Genomic DNA, 17,794 nt, shown 5'->3' with positions numbered 1-17,794 from the left:
GAATGATGTGAAGGAGCCCCAGTTTGCCTTCCCTCAGCCTCTGTGGGTCTCCATCCCTCCAGTTCAGTTCTGAGCCAGACCTCTGGGACAAAAGTAAAAAATAAAATAAATTGCTATCATTTCCAGCATTTACTAGGCACTAAACATTGTGAAAAAGCCCTTAGCTATAATTATTTATGTCTTTTTCACCCCTCAGAATCACCCTGTGAAGGAGGCTATGATGACCGTTGTATAGATGAGGAAATTGAGACTCAGAGGGGTCAAATGGCTCAAGATCATCCAGCTAGGCAGAGGCCTGGCTGGGATTTCACAGCCTGTGCAGGTCACTTCCCTGCCCAGCTTTGCCCACCCCACCTGAGAAGTGGCCGAGGGGAGCCCCAATGCCCTGGCAGTCTCTGACTTTCTCCAATTCTCTCTCTCTCTCTCTCATAGATTTTGTGGGCTCTACAGTAAGCTCTGTGTTGCGGCCAGGGGGTGATGTCTCCGGATGGGGAGTCCTCCCCTGTCCCGTCGCTCACTCACAGGGACCCTGAGGGCCAGGATCACAGCCCGGGAATTGACCTGTCCTCAGCTTCTCCCGTTGCCTGCCCTCTCATCCCTTCATTCAAGCTCCAGGGGAAGACCCCATCGAGGACTGACTTCTCATCTGCTACCTGCCTGTAGCTCCAGGCTTTGAAGAGATTGGGGCTGGGATGCAGTGTGGGGGAGGGCCTGATTCTGCTCTTCCCTCAACTGACCTAAGGGAGCTGGAGCCCCAGGCCCTTGGGCTTCTCCTTTCCTCCCTAGCCTGGCCTGGGGACCCTGCAGAGTCTCCAGGGGAAGAGACGCCGTGGTTCCAGTTCCCCAGGCCCCCTCAGTTTGGAGGGCTGCTGCCTGGCTGTATCCTTGCCTCCTCTGGTCCCTGCCTCCTGCAGAAACTTATTCAAGACACTGGCCTAGGGTGGACCGGACTTTTTCCTACTTTTTTCTCCTCCGATGATGGTTCCATCATATCATTACAGAGCTCCAGGCGCCACCAGCCTCCCTGGGGCCTCTCTGCCACCCGCTCCAGCCTGTTCTCACCTCTCCCAAAGGAGTCTGAGCTGCACTGAGGGAGAAAGCACAGGGCCTCCCTGTCAACGGCTGACTGGGGCCCTGGGCAGCCCAGAGACTGAGGACAGACAGGCTCTGGAGGCAGTAGGAGGGGGTGCTCGGACTCCTGTCTTGGTGGCATCTGATCATGGCAGCTGGGGCTGGAAGGGGCTCAACCTGGGGCTGGCCCGGCCTCCTCTCTGCTGGGGTGTCTCACCAGTGACTGGACCCTTGACCCCAGCCTGTTTTGTACAGCACAGACTTCTTGGCCCTGTTGTCAGGGCTGGGGGTTTGGGAGGGGGGCCCGAGAGTGGGGAATTAGGGGATACATCACCCCTCTGCCCCTTCTCATGCCCCCAGCCCAGGCATCTGCCAAGGGCAGAGACTGTCTTGCCTCTTTGATACTTTTTCTGCATAACTTGAACTTGCAGGTCACCTCTGAACAGGGTACCCCCTGTCCCCATCCCCAGGCCTTGTAACCCTATCCCTACCTCCACTTCCTCCCCTTGCCCACCTCTCGCCTTGCGGTATGCCCAGGGCCTGCAGCCCAATGGGCAGTGCTTGGAGCTGAGGCATGAGTGTGTGTGTGTGTGTGTGTGTGTGTGCGCGCGTGCATGTGTGTGACAGCGTGAGTGTATGTGTGCACGCGCGTATGTGTGTGTGTAAGTATGTGTGGCGGGGGGCAGATGGGGAGTCTTCTCTCTCCTTCCCCTCCTAATGGGGGGGCGTCTCCTTTCCCTTTGGCCGGGAGCAAGTGAGGGAGACTCCAGGTGTTTCTAAACTCCCCTCGCTGCCTGGTGGACCTGGCAGGCAGTAGAGCCATCTGGCCTGGGGCATGGACAGCCCCTTTCAGCTCCCAGTTCAGGTGGCAGGTTGGTTTCATCTAGTGTGCCTACTACTGTCTTCAGGTACTGGGAGGAAGTACTGGTCCACTGTGTAGCAGGAGCACGAGGCCTCTGCAGGTTCAGTGGGGAAGCTTGTCATCACTTCCTATCCGGGTCTCAACCAAAGGAGGGGAGAAAAGCAGCGAGTGCCATGTATTTGCCAATCTTGTGTTCATTTCCATAGGACTTGGACCTGAGAGGGTTTCCAAGACAGACCCTAGAAATCCTCTGCCTGAGACCCCCATCTGGACCCTAATTGGAGTCAGATGCTGGGTCCTGGTAGGATTCCTGAAACCTGGAACTTACCAAGTCTTGACCTTCCACCCTCTCCACCGACTCCCCCATCCTGGGCAAACACCTTTCGTCTGGTGCTCTGGCTCCAGCCCCATGCTCCCCTCTCCTGCTCCCCCAAGGCTCTACCTGCAGTGTGGGGCTCTACACCTGGGGCCTGTGCTAAATGGGAGGGTCTGGGGAGCCTCATGGGAGGCAGTGGGGGGCAGAAGTGAGTTCCTTAAAGATCCAAACCAAAGCCCAGTGTTGGCAGGCTACAGGGTGAGTGGGCAGGAGCCAGTATCTGGGAAGGGGGAGAGATGGGAGAGAGCCAGAATGAGAGAGGGGAGAGAAGGGGTGGAGAGGCAGAGAAATGGGGAAAGGAGAGCTGAAGAGTGTAGGGGAGAGGGGACCCTGATGCAGAGAGCCTGGAGGTAGTGGGGAGGTGGCCGGGAAGATGGAGAAGGAATAGGGACAGGGAAGGAGGCAAATGGAGAGGTGAGGTGTGGACAGCAGACTGGAGTGCAGGGGGATGACATGAGGAGGAGAGGAGGGTAATGGCAGGACAATGAGGAACAGGAGTGGCTGCTGTGTGTGCACTGTGTGCAGGGCTCCTGTTCCCCCAAGGGGACTGCTGGGGGAGTGTGGCAATGGAGCCCTGTTGTGGGAGGGGGGGGATGTTAGAACCGCCCCTCAGAGACTGAGGCTACTGCCCACCTCTTTGGGGCAGGGGCATCACTGGAGTGGGTTAGTGGGAGGGAAGAGGGATGTCAATCCCTTTGAGGTGGGGTCTGAGTGCCTCCAAGTCACCATGCGTCCAGCCAGCTGCCACCTTGCTGAGGAAGGGGCTACCCAGAGATGCACCTAGGAGTGTGGGTGGGGTTAGGAAAGCAGGGTTGGGCAGGTGAAGGAGTGTCAGGGGAACACAGGGAAGGGAAAGAGGCTGGAGTGGGCACCAAACCATAGCCCCATCCCTCAGGCTTCAGCACAGGTGGGAGCAGAGTGAGGAAAATGCTTCAGGCAGGGGCCCCACGTGAGGCTGAAGTACCATCACCCTGTGGCCCAGATGGCTCTCTGGGGGCAAGGAAGCCATCCTGGACACGGGGAGGTTTGTGGTTTGCCCTCAGCCAAGGCAGGCAAATTGACTTTTCCCTTTGGGAGGAGATGAATACAGAGATCCCACCTCAGTGTGGCCCCTGGGACTCTTGCTTCTATAAAGAAGTTGACCTTTGAGTGGCCCATGGAGGCACTCCTCCCCCGAGTTGTGACTGGATGAGAGGGGTCTGGCACTAATAGGTTGTCTTTGCTGTGTGGTCTGGGGACTTTCAGAAGAGGCCAAAGCAGCCACAACATGGAGGTGGTTGAGAGCACTGGTTGGTCAAGTCCTTCTGGATCTCTAGGATGTGAAAACTTTCCTGTTTGGGAACCAGTACCCCCTCAGGGAAACATGGTTTTCCTGAGGGGTTGAGGACCATGGGTAGGATTGATTCTTTTCTGGCCTGGACTAGCCAAGCTGAGAACTTTTAGACAAGGCTATAGGGAAATTCCTTGGCCTTCTTGAGATTCCTGCTTGGGCACAGGGAAGCCAGCCTTCTCCAGCTTCCAGTGTGATTGAGACAGGGGAACCCTCTCTTCGGAGAAGCTGGGACCTTCCCAGCACAAGAAACTTGCGCAGGTCCCTGCCTGGCTGAGGGCTAGCCTTCGGGTGGGCATGGAGTTTCCTGAGAAGGGAATGAGGGGGATAGTCCTTCCCAGAGCTCTGACCAGCAGATCTCAGGGGCCTGTGCTGTGTGTCATTAGGATAGCTTGGTGTTGTCTACACCCCATTAGTAAGTTCTGTCTGAATGTGTCCTCGCTGTTCATCGTCCAGTTTGGTAACATTTATTTCAGTCCTGACCCCTTCTGCTGCTGCTGGATTTGAGCTTCAGTGCAGGTGGAATGATGTTCAAATAAAGAAACACTTTATATCACCCATGCTGGTTTCTTCTTCTCTGAGTTGGCCCCCAGGGGATCAAGACGGGTGAGATTCTACCCTTTGTACCAGTTGGGTGCATATTAATGGAGCTACACTGTGGCTTAACAAGAGTTTATTTTCCTTTCACATTAAGTCTGGAGATAGCCAGACCATGACCAATATGGCCTGCAGCATTATCAGGAACCCAGGCTCCTTACCTTTCTGTGCTGCCATTTTCAATCCTGGCTTCCAGTTTCAAGGACACCTCATGGCCCAATATGGCTGCTGGAGCTCTAGTCATTTGGCCACAATTCATTTGACAGAGACTTCTAGAAATCCCATAGGATGGGATGTACCTAGCTGAAATGTAATCCTTTAATGGGCACATGCCACGCCAAATAAAACTGTGGTTCTGTTTCCAAGGAGAAAGGAGACATAGATGGAGCAGGCAGTTAGAAGTCTCTACACAGTGCTGGTTGACTGCATAGGTTTGATTTTGGACTTAGGACTCTGACGAGGGCAAACATGACTCCACCCTTTTCTGCCTGTGTGCCCTGGACGGGTCCCTTTGCCTCTTTCTAAATCCCCACTACATAAATGGAATTGATGACAGTGATCTCAGGGGATTGTAAGGAACAAATGAGGGAACGTGAGTTGCTTCACAGCATCTGGCACATTGTAACATGTCCCACGTGGCAGCTACATTTATTATAATTTGTGCCCTTGGAAACTGAGTCTTCAATACATTTTGGGCACTTAGTATAGTCTAAGCACTTAAAGAACAAAAAAGAGACCCTACGTTAAGTGTCAACCTGATTGGGGAGATGAACATGTAAAAATGATGTAAAATGTGGCAGGTGCAGGGTATTGTGGGTGCCCTGGGTAGGGACACCTTAAATGGCATTTGGTGGGGTGGGTAGAGCAGGAGACCGTTTCGCAGGAGGATGAATAGGAGTTAGGCAGGCAAGGGTCAGGAAAGCCATTCATGAGAGAGAAGGCAGCTTGAGGAAAGAGCTGGGTAAGAAACAGAATGGTATGTGCAGAGCACTAAAAGCAGTTGGCAATGCTGAACTATAAAGTGCAAGCAGGGAGGGTCAGAGATTAGTCTGGAGACAGGTTCAGAGCAATGGGGAACCAGGGAGGATTTCAGCCAGAGAGGGGCATGATTAATTTTGCATTTCAGGAAGATCACTCTGGTTGCCCTGTTAGGGAGCCAAGTTAGAGGAAGACAATTTTAATGAAAGGGAAGTCAGAAATCTTGCCTGGGTGCCTGGGTGGCTCAGTCAGTTGAGTGTCCAATTCTTGATTTCAGCTCAGGTCATGATCTCACAGTTTGTGGGACTGAGCCTGTGTTGGGCTCCACACTGACAGGATGGAGCTTGCTTGGGATTCTCTCTTTCTCTCTCTCTCTCTCTCTCTTTTCCTCTGCCCCTCTCCTGCTCATGTGTCCTCTCTAAGTAAAAAAAGAAAAGAAATGGGGCACCTGGGTGGCTCAGTCGGTTGAGCGTCCGACTTCGGCTCCGGTCACGATCTCACGGTCCGTGAGTTCGAGCCCCGCGTCAGGCTCTGGGCTGATGGCTCAGAGCCTGGAGCCTGCTTCCGATTCTGTGTCTCCCTCTCTCTCTGCCCCTCCCCCGTTCATGCTCTGTCTCTCTCTGTCTCAAAAATAAATAAATGTTAAAAAAAATTTAAAAAAAAGAAAAGAAAAGAAAAAAAAAGAAGAAGTCTGGCTTAAAACAAGGTGAACAAGGTGGTGGCAGTGAGTCTGCTGAGAGGTGAGAATTTTGCTATTTAGGAAGTAGAACAGACACTTGGTAGCTCATTGATTGACAGTGGGGTAAGAGAGTGGCACCAAGGATAATGGATACATTTTTTGCTTGGGGGACAAGAAAGAATTGTCAGTATAACACCAGAACAAGATGACCAATTCAGTTAGAGACTTGCTAAGCTTAATAAGCATGTGGGGAGTGCCTTGTTGGCTCAGTTGGTGGAGTGTGTGACTCTTGATCTCAGGGTTGTAAGTTTGAGACCCACGTTGGTTGTAGAGATTACTTAAACAAATACATAGAAAAAGAAAATTAAAAAAAAAAAAAGCATGCAGGACATCACAGTGGAGTTGTCCAATAGTCAGTTGACTGGGATGGATTTGGGAGCTCAAGAGACAGATCTGGGCCAGAAGCATGAGCATACAGATAATGGTTGAAATGTAAAGCAGAGATGCCTTTGCTCAGGGCGATTGTGTTGTGTGAAGAGCATAGGGCTATGAAGTGAATGCTGGAAAACACCAACACATAAAGGTCAGAGGAATGGATGTCCAAAAGGAGAGAACAAAGGAAGAATCAGAGCTGTGAGGAAGATCATGAAAGTGTGTTATGGAAACCAAGGATTTCAAGTTCAAGGGAAAGGTCAACTGGAGCCAAGAAGTTGAGAATTAGGGACTGAAAAATGTGCCTACTGGATTTGGAAGCAAGGACACCATTGTTGAATTTCAGGATGTGGAATCTTTCTTTATATGAAACAGTTCTGAATGTTCCTAGATCATGGCCAGTAAGAGGTTGTTTGTTTGTTTGTTTGTTTGTTTAAGTTTATTTGGAGAGAGAGGGGGAGAGAGAGAGAACAGGGGAGGGGCAAAGAGAGAGAATCCCACGCAGGCTTCACACTGTCAGCATAGAGCCTGATGTGGGGATTGTACTCATGAACTGTGAGATCAAGACCTGAGCTGAAATCAAGAGCTGGTCACTTAAGACTAAGCCACCCATGTGCCCCATGGCCAGTAAGAGTTTAACGGTAAAGAGAGAACGACTGAGAAGAGGCAAGAAAGCCTTTTTTGGGGTAGAGGGAAGTACAAGATTGAGGGAGCTCTTGCCTGATAGTATCCATTTTCTCAATGAAGCAGGAGGCAAGACTGTCCACTGAGAGGAGGGAATGAGCAGTGGGGTTGAAGAAGTGGTGAAAGTTTGGAACAGTTTCTACAGGAGCTGTCAAAGGACCACAAAACTGATGGATGACCATGAATTTATGGAGACATCAACCAACAGGAGGGCAGGCACAGAGAAGGCTGACTGTAGATTGGTAGGTAGGTGCCAGGTAAGCAGAGTGTCCTAAAAGAGTGTTTCACTCCTACCATGAGATCCACGTTGCTTACAGAAAGACAGCCTGTGATGGGACAGATAGACGGAGAAAATAAGGGACTAAAGTTTATGTGAAAGAGCTGGAAGGAGAGGAAATTGTGGTTAGAAACCTGGGTGCTTGACCTGAATATTCTAATTCTTTTTTTTTTTTAATTTTTTTTTCAACGTTTATTTTTTTTGGGGGGGGGCAGAGAGAGACAGAGCATGAACGGGGGAGGGGCAGAGAGAGAGGGAGACACAGAATCGGAAACAGGCTCCAGGCTCTGAGCCATCAGCCCAGAGCCTGACGCGAGGCTCGAACTCACGGACCGCGAGATCGTGACCTGGCTGAAGTCGGACGCTTAACCGACTGCGCCACCCAGGCGCCCCAGAATATTCTAATTCTTAAAGACAGCTTTGAGATGTGAGGCACTGGGTAGGAGGTCTACCCAAATGGTGGGAATAGTGGCAGAAATTGGGGTGCAGATGAGCCAAAGTTGTCTGTCCAAGAACCAAAGGGAGTGGTGAAGGCTAAAATAGAAAGAAACTCCAAGCACAATAACCAGGTGTTGTGTGCATCAGTGGAGCAAGAATTTTTACCTGAAGGACAAGATGTATTTGGGAACATTTGGAGAGAACCTTCAGGCAAGAAGATGTGAGAAAGAGGAGTCTCCACTTATTAAAAAATTTTTAAAATGTTTTTATTTATTTTTGAGAGAGAGAGAGAGAGAGAGCGCACAAGTGGGGGTGGGGGCAGAGAGAGAGGGAGACAGAATCTGAAGCAGGCTCCAGGCTCTGAGCTGTTAGCACAGAGCCCGATGTGGGGCTCTAACTTGTGAGCTATGAAATCATGACCTAGCTGAAGTCGAACACTTAACCAACTGAGCCACCCAGGCACCCGAGGAGCCTCCACTTAAAAGAGCTGCAAAGGAGGTGGTGTCCTAAGGAGAGAACCATATTTCCATATCACATAAAAAATTTGTCTCTCAAAGAGGTGTCCAGAGAGCACAACAGAAAAGTTGGGAGAGAAGGATAGAACAGAGAAAGAACCACATTGTAAGGGTCAAGAAGTTGGTAGAACTCACGAGACTCAAAGCTTCAAATGGAGCTCCAGTTTGAAATCCCTTTCAAGTCCACTTAGGCACAGCAAAAGGACTGGTAATGCCAGCTGCTGGCACCTGAACAGATCTGGAGGTGCTGGAAGGCTCCTTTAGGTGCCAAAGCAGGTACAGAAATCCAACCTGAGTGGCCTGGAGGCGTCTTCAAATTCATTTACGCATTCAACAAAAACATTAATTGAATGTCTGCTCTGGTCAGGTACTGCTAGGCTCTGGAAATACAGAAATAAATCACACATAGGCCCTGGGCTCAAAAGATCACAGGCTGGTTAGTGGCAGGGTCGTTTGCCTATTTAGAAGCGCTAGGTAAGACTCTGGTTTTTGTTTTGTTAAACATGTTGCAGCATAAAACAAATGTACAGGTAGATGGAATATTATAAAATACCCTACTATTACTAAAGTGACAGATTCTTGCTATACACCCCAGAAATCTTTCACTTGCCCATAATCACGATCCCCTTCCTTCTCTCAGAGTAACCACCACCTTGACCTTTATGGTAATCAGTTTCCAACTTTTATTTATAATGTTTTTCACCCAAGTGAACAACTTTAAACAAATAGTTTAGCTTTGACTTTATTTTTATGTCTTTTCCCACCTAATTTCTTTTTATCCCTCCTTGTAATTTGTTGACGAAATTTGTTATGCAGTGTTCCACAGATGGAATTTTGCTGGCTTCATGCTTGGGGTGTAGTTGAGCAAATTTCTCTGTTCTCTATATTTACAGCAAATTGGTATTTGGATCTAGATGCTTATTCAGATTCAGGTGTGTGTGTGTTGCATTTTAATAAATGCTTCATAGTTTTTGGGTTTTTTTCATCATCAGATACATAATGTCCAACTGTTTTTGTGTCATTAGAAGTTACAAAACAGTGATGTTCCCATTCTATCATTCTGTCTTCAGGTATTTGTGGAAACACTTCTAGAAACACCCGTATTTACAACCTACTTGGCCAGTCACACAATGTATGTAGGAAAGACAAGGAAAATACTGATGTTCCCCTTTATTTAAGTTTTCAAAAATAGAGTTTGTTCCCTAACATCTTCCAGAGATGAACAATTATTATGTTTTGGTACCATTATGAACTCATGAATTTAAACATATATGGTGTATTTTTGTTCCATTACATTTCTTAGCCTCATTAATGGTTAAAATGTCCCATCACTGGTCAGCAGAGGCCTCTTTAAAGAGAATCTTTTAAACCTAACCCTAATTATCTTTGATGGTATGCTTCCTCTCAGGTATGACAAGATGTTCTAGACTGATCTTGTACATTTCCTTCCTTAGATCAAAGTCAGCCATTTCTCCAAGAAGCCCTATTTCCAAGCTTTTCCTGTTGATAGAGCTAAGAAAGGGACACACAAAACTTGTATGTGTATAGGATCCATCTATCAGATCTGTTTATATCTCTCTGTCCGTCCATCCATCCATCCTGCCCTCCCTCCATCCAACCACCCATCCATCCATCCATCTGTGATAAAATCCTCATGAGTTGATACTGATACATGAAAGGCTTTGGTTTAACATCGAACTATAATTCCTTTCCCCTTCTACATTGAGAATCCTGTCAAAGACATTGGATTCATTTGCTTTGTCCCACATTAAAGGCTTCAGATACACTGCCACCAATATGATCACTAAAAATATACTCTTTTCAGCTTATATTTCTTAGTTGTACTATATCGATCTTGCCTAGGTCACATAAATCATTTATTTTTAAAGATTGTAAATAATCTCTACACCAAACATGGGGCTCAAACTATAACCCTGAGATCAAGTCACATGCTCCACTGACTTGAGTCCGCCAGGAGCCCCACATAAACTATTTTATAGTACAACCTCTCTTTACATCCCTCATTTACTCTTAGTTCTACATATAGCTAACTGTATATAATTAACTCACTACCAGATTTTCTGTTGTTTCTCAAGACAGTTTCTCTGAAGGTTTTTCTTTTTTTTCGTAATTAAACAAAAATATTTTAGAGAGAGAGAGCACAAGTGGGGGAGAAGGACAGAGAGAGACAGAGAGAGAGAGAGAAGAGAGAGAGAGAGAGAGAGAGAGAATCCCAAGCAGGCTCCACACTCAGCACAGAGCTGATGTGGAGCTCGATCCCACGGCCCTGGGATCATGACCTGAGCTGAAACCAGGAGTTGGAATGCTCAACCGACTGAGACACCCAGGTGCCCCTGAAGCTGAGTTTTTAATAGATTCTTCTCCTTTTTTTTTTTTTTAATGTTTATTTATTTTTGAGAGAGAGACAGAGTGCAAGTGGGATGGGGGCAGATAGAGAAAGGAGACAGAATCCGATGCAGGCTCCAGGCTCTGAGCTGTCAGCACAGAGCCTGATGCAGGGCTCAAACCCACCAACCGCAACATCATGACCTGAGCTGAAGTTGGATGCTTAACTGATTGAGCCACCCATGCGCCCCAGTTTTTAATAGATTTTTAAAAATTTTTAATGTTTATTTACGCTCGAGAGACAGAGACAGAGTGAGAGAGAGGGAGAGGCAAAGAAAGGGAGACACAGAATCTGAAGCAGGCTCCAGGCTGTCAGCACAGAGCCTGATGTGGGGCTCACAAACCGTGAGATCATGACCTGAACTGAAGTTGGATGCTTAACCGACTGAGCCACCCAGGTGCCCCTTTAATAGATTCTTAAGAGCTAACAAAAATGAAAAATGTCCAAGTTCTTGCACAATGAGGATAGGTTGCTGCTGTCATATACTTGAAAGTCAGTTTGGTTGGTATGAAACACTTGGCTCAGTCTGAATATTTTATTATTTTTAAAAAACTTAAATTTTTTTTAATGTTCATTTATTATCGAGAGACAGAGAGACACAGAATGTGAGCAGGGAAGGGGCAGAAAGAGGGGGAGACATAGAATCTGAAATTGGTTCCAGGCTCTGAGCTGTCAGCATGGAGCCCGATGTGGGGCTCGAACTCAACAACTGTGAGATCATGACCTGAGCCAAAGTCAGTCGCCCAACCAACTAAGCCACCCAGGTGCCCCTAAAAAACTTTTTTAAAATGTTTATTTTTAGAGACAGAGCAATCAAGCAGGGGAGGGGCAAAGAGAATGGAGAGAGAGAGAACTCCAAGCAGGCTCTGCGATGTCAGTGCAGAGTCCAATATAGCTCAAACCCAAGAACTGTGAGATTGTGACCTGAACTAAAATCAAGAGTCAGATGATCAACCAACTGAGCTACCCAGGCATCCCTATTATTTATTTAATTTATTTATTTATTGACTGGGGGATGGGTAGAATCCCAAGTAGGCCCCATGCTGTCAGCACAGAGCCTGACACGGGGCTCAAACTCAAAACCATGAGGTTAGGATCTAAGCTGAAATCAAGAGATGCTTAACTATCACTGTCTGAGTCTTTTATTTTAATATTTATTATTATTTTCTTTAACTTTTTAAAGTTTATTTACTTACTTTTGAGAGAGAGAGAGAGAGAGAGAGAGAGAGAGAGAGAGAGAGAGAGAGAAAGGGAGGGAGAAAAACCCAAGCAGGTTCTGCACGGCCAGCACAGAGCTCACCTGAGTCTTGAACCCATGAACAATGAAATAATGACCTGAGCTGAAATCAAGAGCCGGATGCTTAACTGATTGAGTTACCCAGGCGCCCCTAAATATTTCTTTTTGAGCGAGTGAGAGAGAGAGAGAGAGAGAGAGAGAGAGAGAGAGAGAGAGAGAGAGAAAGCAGGGGAGGGACAGAGAAAGAGGGAGTCAGAGATTTGAAGTGGGCTCCATGCTGACGGGCTCTGCCTTGACAGCAGAGAGAGCCTGATGCGGGGTCGAACTTATGAATCGGGAGATCATGACCTGATTAGAAGTCAGATGCTTAACCAACTGAGCCATTCAGGAGCCCCAACAGTCTGAGTATTTTAAATATTTCATCTTTTTTCGTCAATAAAGTGTTGCTGTGAAAAAAACCCTGATATAATGATATAGCTAAATTTTCTTCCCATTTAAGTAACTTTCTGGGAAGCCTGGATACCCCCAATTTTTTCCTTTTCTTTAAACTCCAACAGTTTTACTAGGATGTCTTGATATTGGTCATTTTGGGTTCCAGATATGCAGTATCCTCTTTCAATTGGTAGTTTAAAATATTTCAGGAAAGTTTTCTTAAATTATAACTTTTGGTATTTGTTCTGTTTCCTTATTTGTCTTTGGGAACTCCTATTATACACATTTTGTGTCTTTTTGGACCTGTCTTCTATACTTGTCACCTTTTAAATAAAACTTCTTTTGCAGTTTTAGGTTCGTAGCAAAACTGAGAAGGTATAGTGATTGCCACATTTCCCCCCACCACTTACACATGAATATCCTCCCACCTTCTCAACATCCCCCATGAGAACAGTACATTTGTCACAATTGATGGATCTATAATGACACATCATTATCACCCAAAGCCCACAGTTTACATTAGGGTTCACTCTTAGTGTTATACATTCTGTGGGTTTGGACAAATGTGTAATGGCAGATCTCTACTGCTGCAGTATCATAGAAAATAATTTCACCATGCTAAAAATCCTGTATCCCACCCACTTATTCCTCCCTCCCTACAACCCCTGATCTTTAACTGTCTCCATACTTATGTATTTTTTAGGATGTCAGAGGATTAGAATCATACACTATGTAGCTTATTCAAACTAGTTTCTTTCACCATTAGTAATATACATTAAAAGTTCTTCCATGTTTTTTTTTTTTCATGGTTTTAACGGCTCATGTCATTAGTGCTGAATAGTATTCAATTTTCTGGATACATCAGTTTATTTATCCAGATATTCACCTACTGAGGTACGGCTTGGTTGCTTCCAAATCTTGGCAATTATCAATAAAGCTGCTGAAAACATCCATGTGCAGGTTTTTGTGTGGACATAAGTTTTTAACTTCTTTGGGTAAATACCAAGGAGTGTGACTGCTGGATTGTATAGTTAAGAGTACATTTATTTTGGGGTGCCTGGGTGTCTCAGTCAGTTAAGCATCTAACTTTGGCTCAGGTCATGATTTCACAGCTTTTGAGTTTGAGCCCCCCACTGTGCTCTATGCTGACAGCTCAGAGCCTGGAGTCTGCTTTGGATTCGGTGTCTCCCTCTTTCTCTGCCCTTCTCCTGCTTGTGCTAAGTAAATAAACATTAAAAAAAGAGTATGTTTAGTTTGTAAGAAACTGCCAAAATATCTTCCAAAAGTAGTTGTACCATTTTGCATTCCCATGAGCAATGAATGAAGGTATTCATCACTTTGTATCCCCATCAGCATTTGGTGTTGTCAGTGTTTTGGATTTTGGCCATTCTAATAGGTAACTAGAGACATCTCATTATTGTTTTAACGTGTCATTCCCTAATGACATATGATGTTGAGCATCTTTTCACATACTTATTTGCCATCTGTACATGAAGCGTCTATTCTGCTCAGATCTTTGGCCCATTTTTTAATCAGGTTCTTTTTTTCTTTGCCAAGGATATGAGAGGGAAGCAATCTGCAGATAACTACAAATAAAGCTTTATTTAAGAGCTCTAAAAGGCTTTATACCTACTTGTGGGTATCAGTAACAATGGACCTTAAAATGCATGCACACATTAAGTAGAGCCTTTAAAAACCAATGTGCCTGAATAATATGTTAAATCTTTTATGAGTAAACTAAACACTACTTCTTCTCCTCACTACCATTTGTTTTATAAGGTCCTTTAGGCAGAAAATTTCCTTGTACTTAAAAAAAAAAAAAAAGAAATATTGCCATTTGCAACAATATACATGAAACTTGAGGGTATTGTGCTAAGTGAAATAAGATAGAGAAAGACAAATAACATATGATATCACTTATATGTTACTGTTTGTTGGCTCTTGAGTTGTATGAGCTCCTTACGTATTTTGGATATTAACTCCTTATTAAACTCCTCAACTTTGTTGGATCTTCTAGAAAATTAGTTAAATCCACATTAATTTTTCCAAAAAAGTTTTTCTCTCTCCTTTCCTCATGTCCCTTCTGTCAATTTCTTAAAGAATTAAAGCACATCTTGTATGCTAGCCCTGTGGAGAATAAACAGAGTGAAATCCTGATTTAAAGAAATTATAGTTATATTGGTAGACATAAAAGGTTTAAATAGAGGAAATAAGGCTAACAGTGTTGGCTGGACCTAAAACATGAAGGCTATGTATGTCTGATGTTACATTCTTCCTGTTAAGTCTTATTGTTGATTTTTAAAATTGAGATTTAACATATAACATTAGTTACAGTCAGGTGTAGAACATAAGAGTTAAATGTATGTATATATAGTTGACCCTTGCATAGCTTGAAATCCATGTTTAACTTCTGACTTCCCAAAAACTTAACTAGTAATAGCATACTGTTGAGCACATAAGCCATACCAACAACATGAACAGTCAATAAAAGCATATTTTATAGGTTATATAGTGTATTCTGACAATAATACCTAACTATCCCCCTGGTATTTCTACCTATGTGGTTTGTCTGTAATTTGTTTCAAATTGCTGCAAATCTCCAAACATTTTTCCAATGTTTACTGAAAAAAATCCACATAGAAGTAGGCCTGCAAAGTTCAATCTCACATTGTTCAACAGGCAACTCACTGTAAAATGATCACAATGTCTAGTTAACATCCATCGCCAGTTACAACAAACTTTTGTGATGAGGACATTGAAGACCTACTCCTTCAGGAACATGTGAATATACACAATATTAATTATATAGTCACCATGCTATACACAACACCTGTAGGATGTATATTTTTTATAACTGCATATTTGACCTTTTGATCACTTTCACCTATTTAACCTTTCATCATTCCCTTGCAACCACCAATCTGTTCTCTGTATTCATGACTTTAGTTTCTTTTTTTTTAAGAGTCCACATATAAGTGAGATTACATGGTATTTGTCTTTCTCTGACTTTAATTGATGTAGCAACACGCCCTCCAGGTCCATCCATGTTGTCACAAATAGCAAGATTTCATTCTTTTTTTTTTTTAATGGCAACTTAAAACAATTTTTTTTTTTTTTATAATTTTAAGTTTTGGGTGAGCATGTATGTGTGCATGTGCATGCACAGGCATGTGACGGAGAGAGAGGCAGAGAGAGAGAGAATATCCCAAGCAGGCTCCATGCTGTCAGTGCAGAGCCCGATGTGGGGCTCAATCTCATGGACAACAAAATCATGACCTGAGCCAAAATCAAGAGTCAGACGCTTAACCAACTGAGCCAATACATTTCATTCTTTATGGCTGAATAATATTCACACACACACAGAGTCTTCATCCATCCATGCATGAATGGACATTTACGTTGCTTCCACATCTTGGCTACTGTCAATAATGCTACGAGTACTTGGTGCACACATTTAAGTTAGTTTTTTCACTTCCTTTGGGTAAATACCCAGAAGTGGAATGGTGGATCATATAGTTCAATTTTTAATTTTTTGAAGAATCTCCATACTGTTCCCCACATTGGCTGTACCAGTTTACATTTCCACCAATAGTGTATAAAGGTTCCCTTTTCTCCATATCCTTACCAACACTGTTTACTTCTTGTCTTTTTAAGAACAGCCATTTGCCATAGAGTTTAGAGGGTTTTTTGTTTCCTTGATTAACATGATTAACAGGTTGTTGTTGCATCCAGGACACAGCAGCAGCCTCAGCCTTAAACTGTTGTTTCTGCTCCTACCCCTGGAGCCCTGAGCAGCATGGAAGGGCCTGGCCACCCTATTGTAAGGAAATTCCACCAGAAATTCAACTGGCTTCCAAACTGGGGGTGGGGGAGTGGGAGGGGAAGACATCCTAATAGGTGTGAGATGACATCTTTTTAAAAATTTTTAAAGTTTATTTTGAAAGAGTGTGCGAGCAGGGGAGGTGCAGAGAGAGCAGAAGAGAGAATCCCAAGCAGGCTGCAGGCTGTCAGCGCAGGGCCTGATGTGGGGCTCAAACCGACAAACTGTGAAAACATGATCTGAAATTAAATCAAGAGTAGGACACTTAACCAACTGAGCCACCCAGGTGCCCTGAAATGACATCTTATTGTGGTTTTGATTTGCACTTACCTGATTAGTGATGTTGAGCACCTTTTCACATACCTGTTGTCCACCCTTATTTTTTCTTTGGAAAAATGTCTATTCTGATTCTCTATCTTTAAATGTTTGAGTTAGTGAATTGTGTGAGTTCTTTTTAGATTTTGGATATTAATCCCTTATCAGGTATGTGATTTGCAAACATTTTCTCCTATTCCATAGGTTGCCTTCTCATTTCGTTGACAGTTTCCCTTGCTATGCAGAAACTTTTTAGTTTGAGGTAGTTTCACTTGTTTATTTTCCCTTTTGTTGCCTTTGCTTTGGTGTCATATTCAAAAACTCACAGCCAAGACTGATGTCAAAGAGCTCACTGCCTATGTTTTCTTCCAATTTTATGGTTTCAGGTCTTACATTCAAGTCTTTAATCCATTTAAAGTTCATTTTTTGTGTATGGTGTAAGATAGTGGTCCAATTTTATTCTTTTACATGTGACCGTCCAGTTTTCCCAATATCATTTATTGAAGACACTGTCTTCCCCATTGTATATTTTTGGGTACTCTGTTGTAAATACATTGACACTGTATGTGTGGGTTTATTTCTGGGCTCTCTATTCTGTTCTACTGAGCTATGTGTCTGTTTTGATGCCAGTACCATACTGTTTTGATTACTATAACTTTGCAGTATAGTTTGAAATCAGAAAGCATTATGTCTCATCTTTGTTCTTCTCAAGATTGCTTTGGCTGTTCAGGCTCTTTGTGTCTCCATTTAAGTTTCAAGATTATTCATTTCAGGGAAACATGCCATTGGAATTTTGATAAGGACACCACTGAATTTGTAGATTGCTTTAGTTTGTTTTCTTATTGTTTCATTTTAGGAGTTCTTTGTATATTTTTGATTAACAGTCTTATCAGATGTGTCTTTAGCAAATATTTTCTTCCAGTCTGGTTTGTCTTCCCTTTCTCTTGACAATGCCTGTTGCATAGCAGAAGTCAACTTTAATCAAGTCCAGCTTACCAATTATTTCGTTAATGGATGGAGGCTTTGGGGTTTTTATCTAAAATGCCATTGCCAAGCCCAAAGTTTTCTGGACTTTCTCCTATGTTACCTTCCAGTTGTTTAATAGTTTTCATTTTTACATTTAGGTTATAATCCATTTTGAGTTAATTTTTGTGGATATCCAGTTGTTATAACACCTTTGTCGAAAAGACTATCTTTTCTTCACTGTATTGCCTGTGCTCATTTGTCAAATATCAGTTGACTATCTTTGTGTAGGTCTATTTCTGGGTACTGTAGTCTATTTGCCTATTCTTATTCCAATACCATTTTTTTTTTTTTTAGTTTGAGAGCATGAGAGAGAACATG

General features: G+C 44.3%; 1 protein-coding gene across 1 annotated transcript in view; it reads left to right on the top strand.

Annotated features, from left to right (window-relative positions):
• Nucleotides 1–4,197, top strand: part of LHFPL4 (LHFPL tetraspan subfamily member 4) — a 32,441-nt gene extending 28,244 nt beyond the window's left edge. The window contains exon 3 of the mRNA XM_011280191.4: nucleotides 433–4,197. Within this exon, the coding sequence (XP_011278493.3) occupies nucleotides 433–533 (101 nt within the window). The 3' untranslated portion in view covers nucleotides 534–4,197. The remainder of the gene's footprint in view (nucleotides 1–432) is intronic.
• Nucleotides 4,198–17,794: the final 13,597 nt, after the last annotated feature.

The sequence above is a fragment of the Felis catus genome, chromosome A2 (genome assembly GCF_018350175.1).
Source record: "Felis catus isolate Fca126 chromosome A2, F.catus_Fca126_mat1.0, whole genome shotgun sequence".
Taxonomy (NCBI): domain Eukaryota; kingdom Metazoa; phylum Chordata; class Mammalia; order Carnivora; family Felidae; genus Felis; species Felis catus.
The sequence above is the reverse complement of the archived record's forward strand: the minus strand, read 5'-3'. Positions and strand labels throughout refer to the sequence as shown.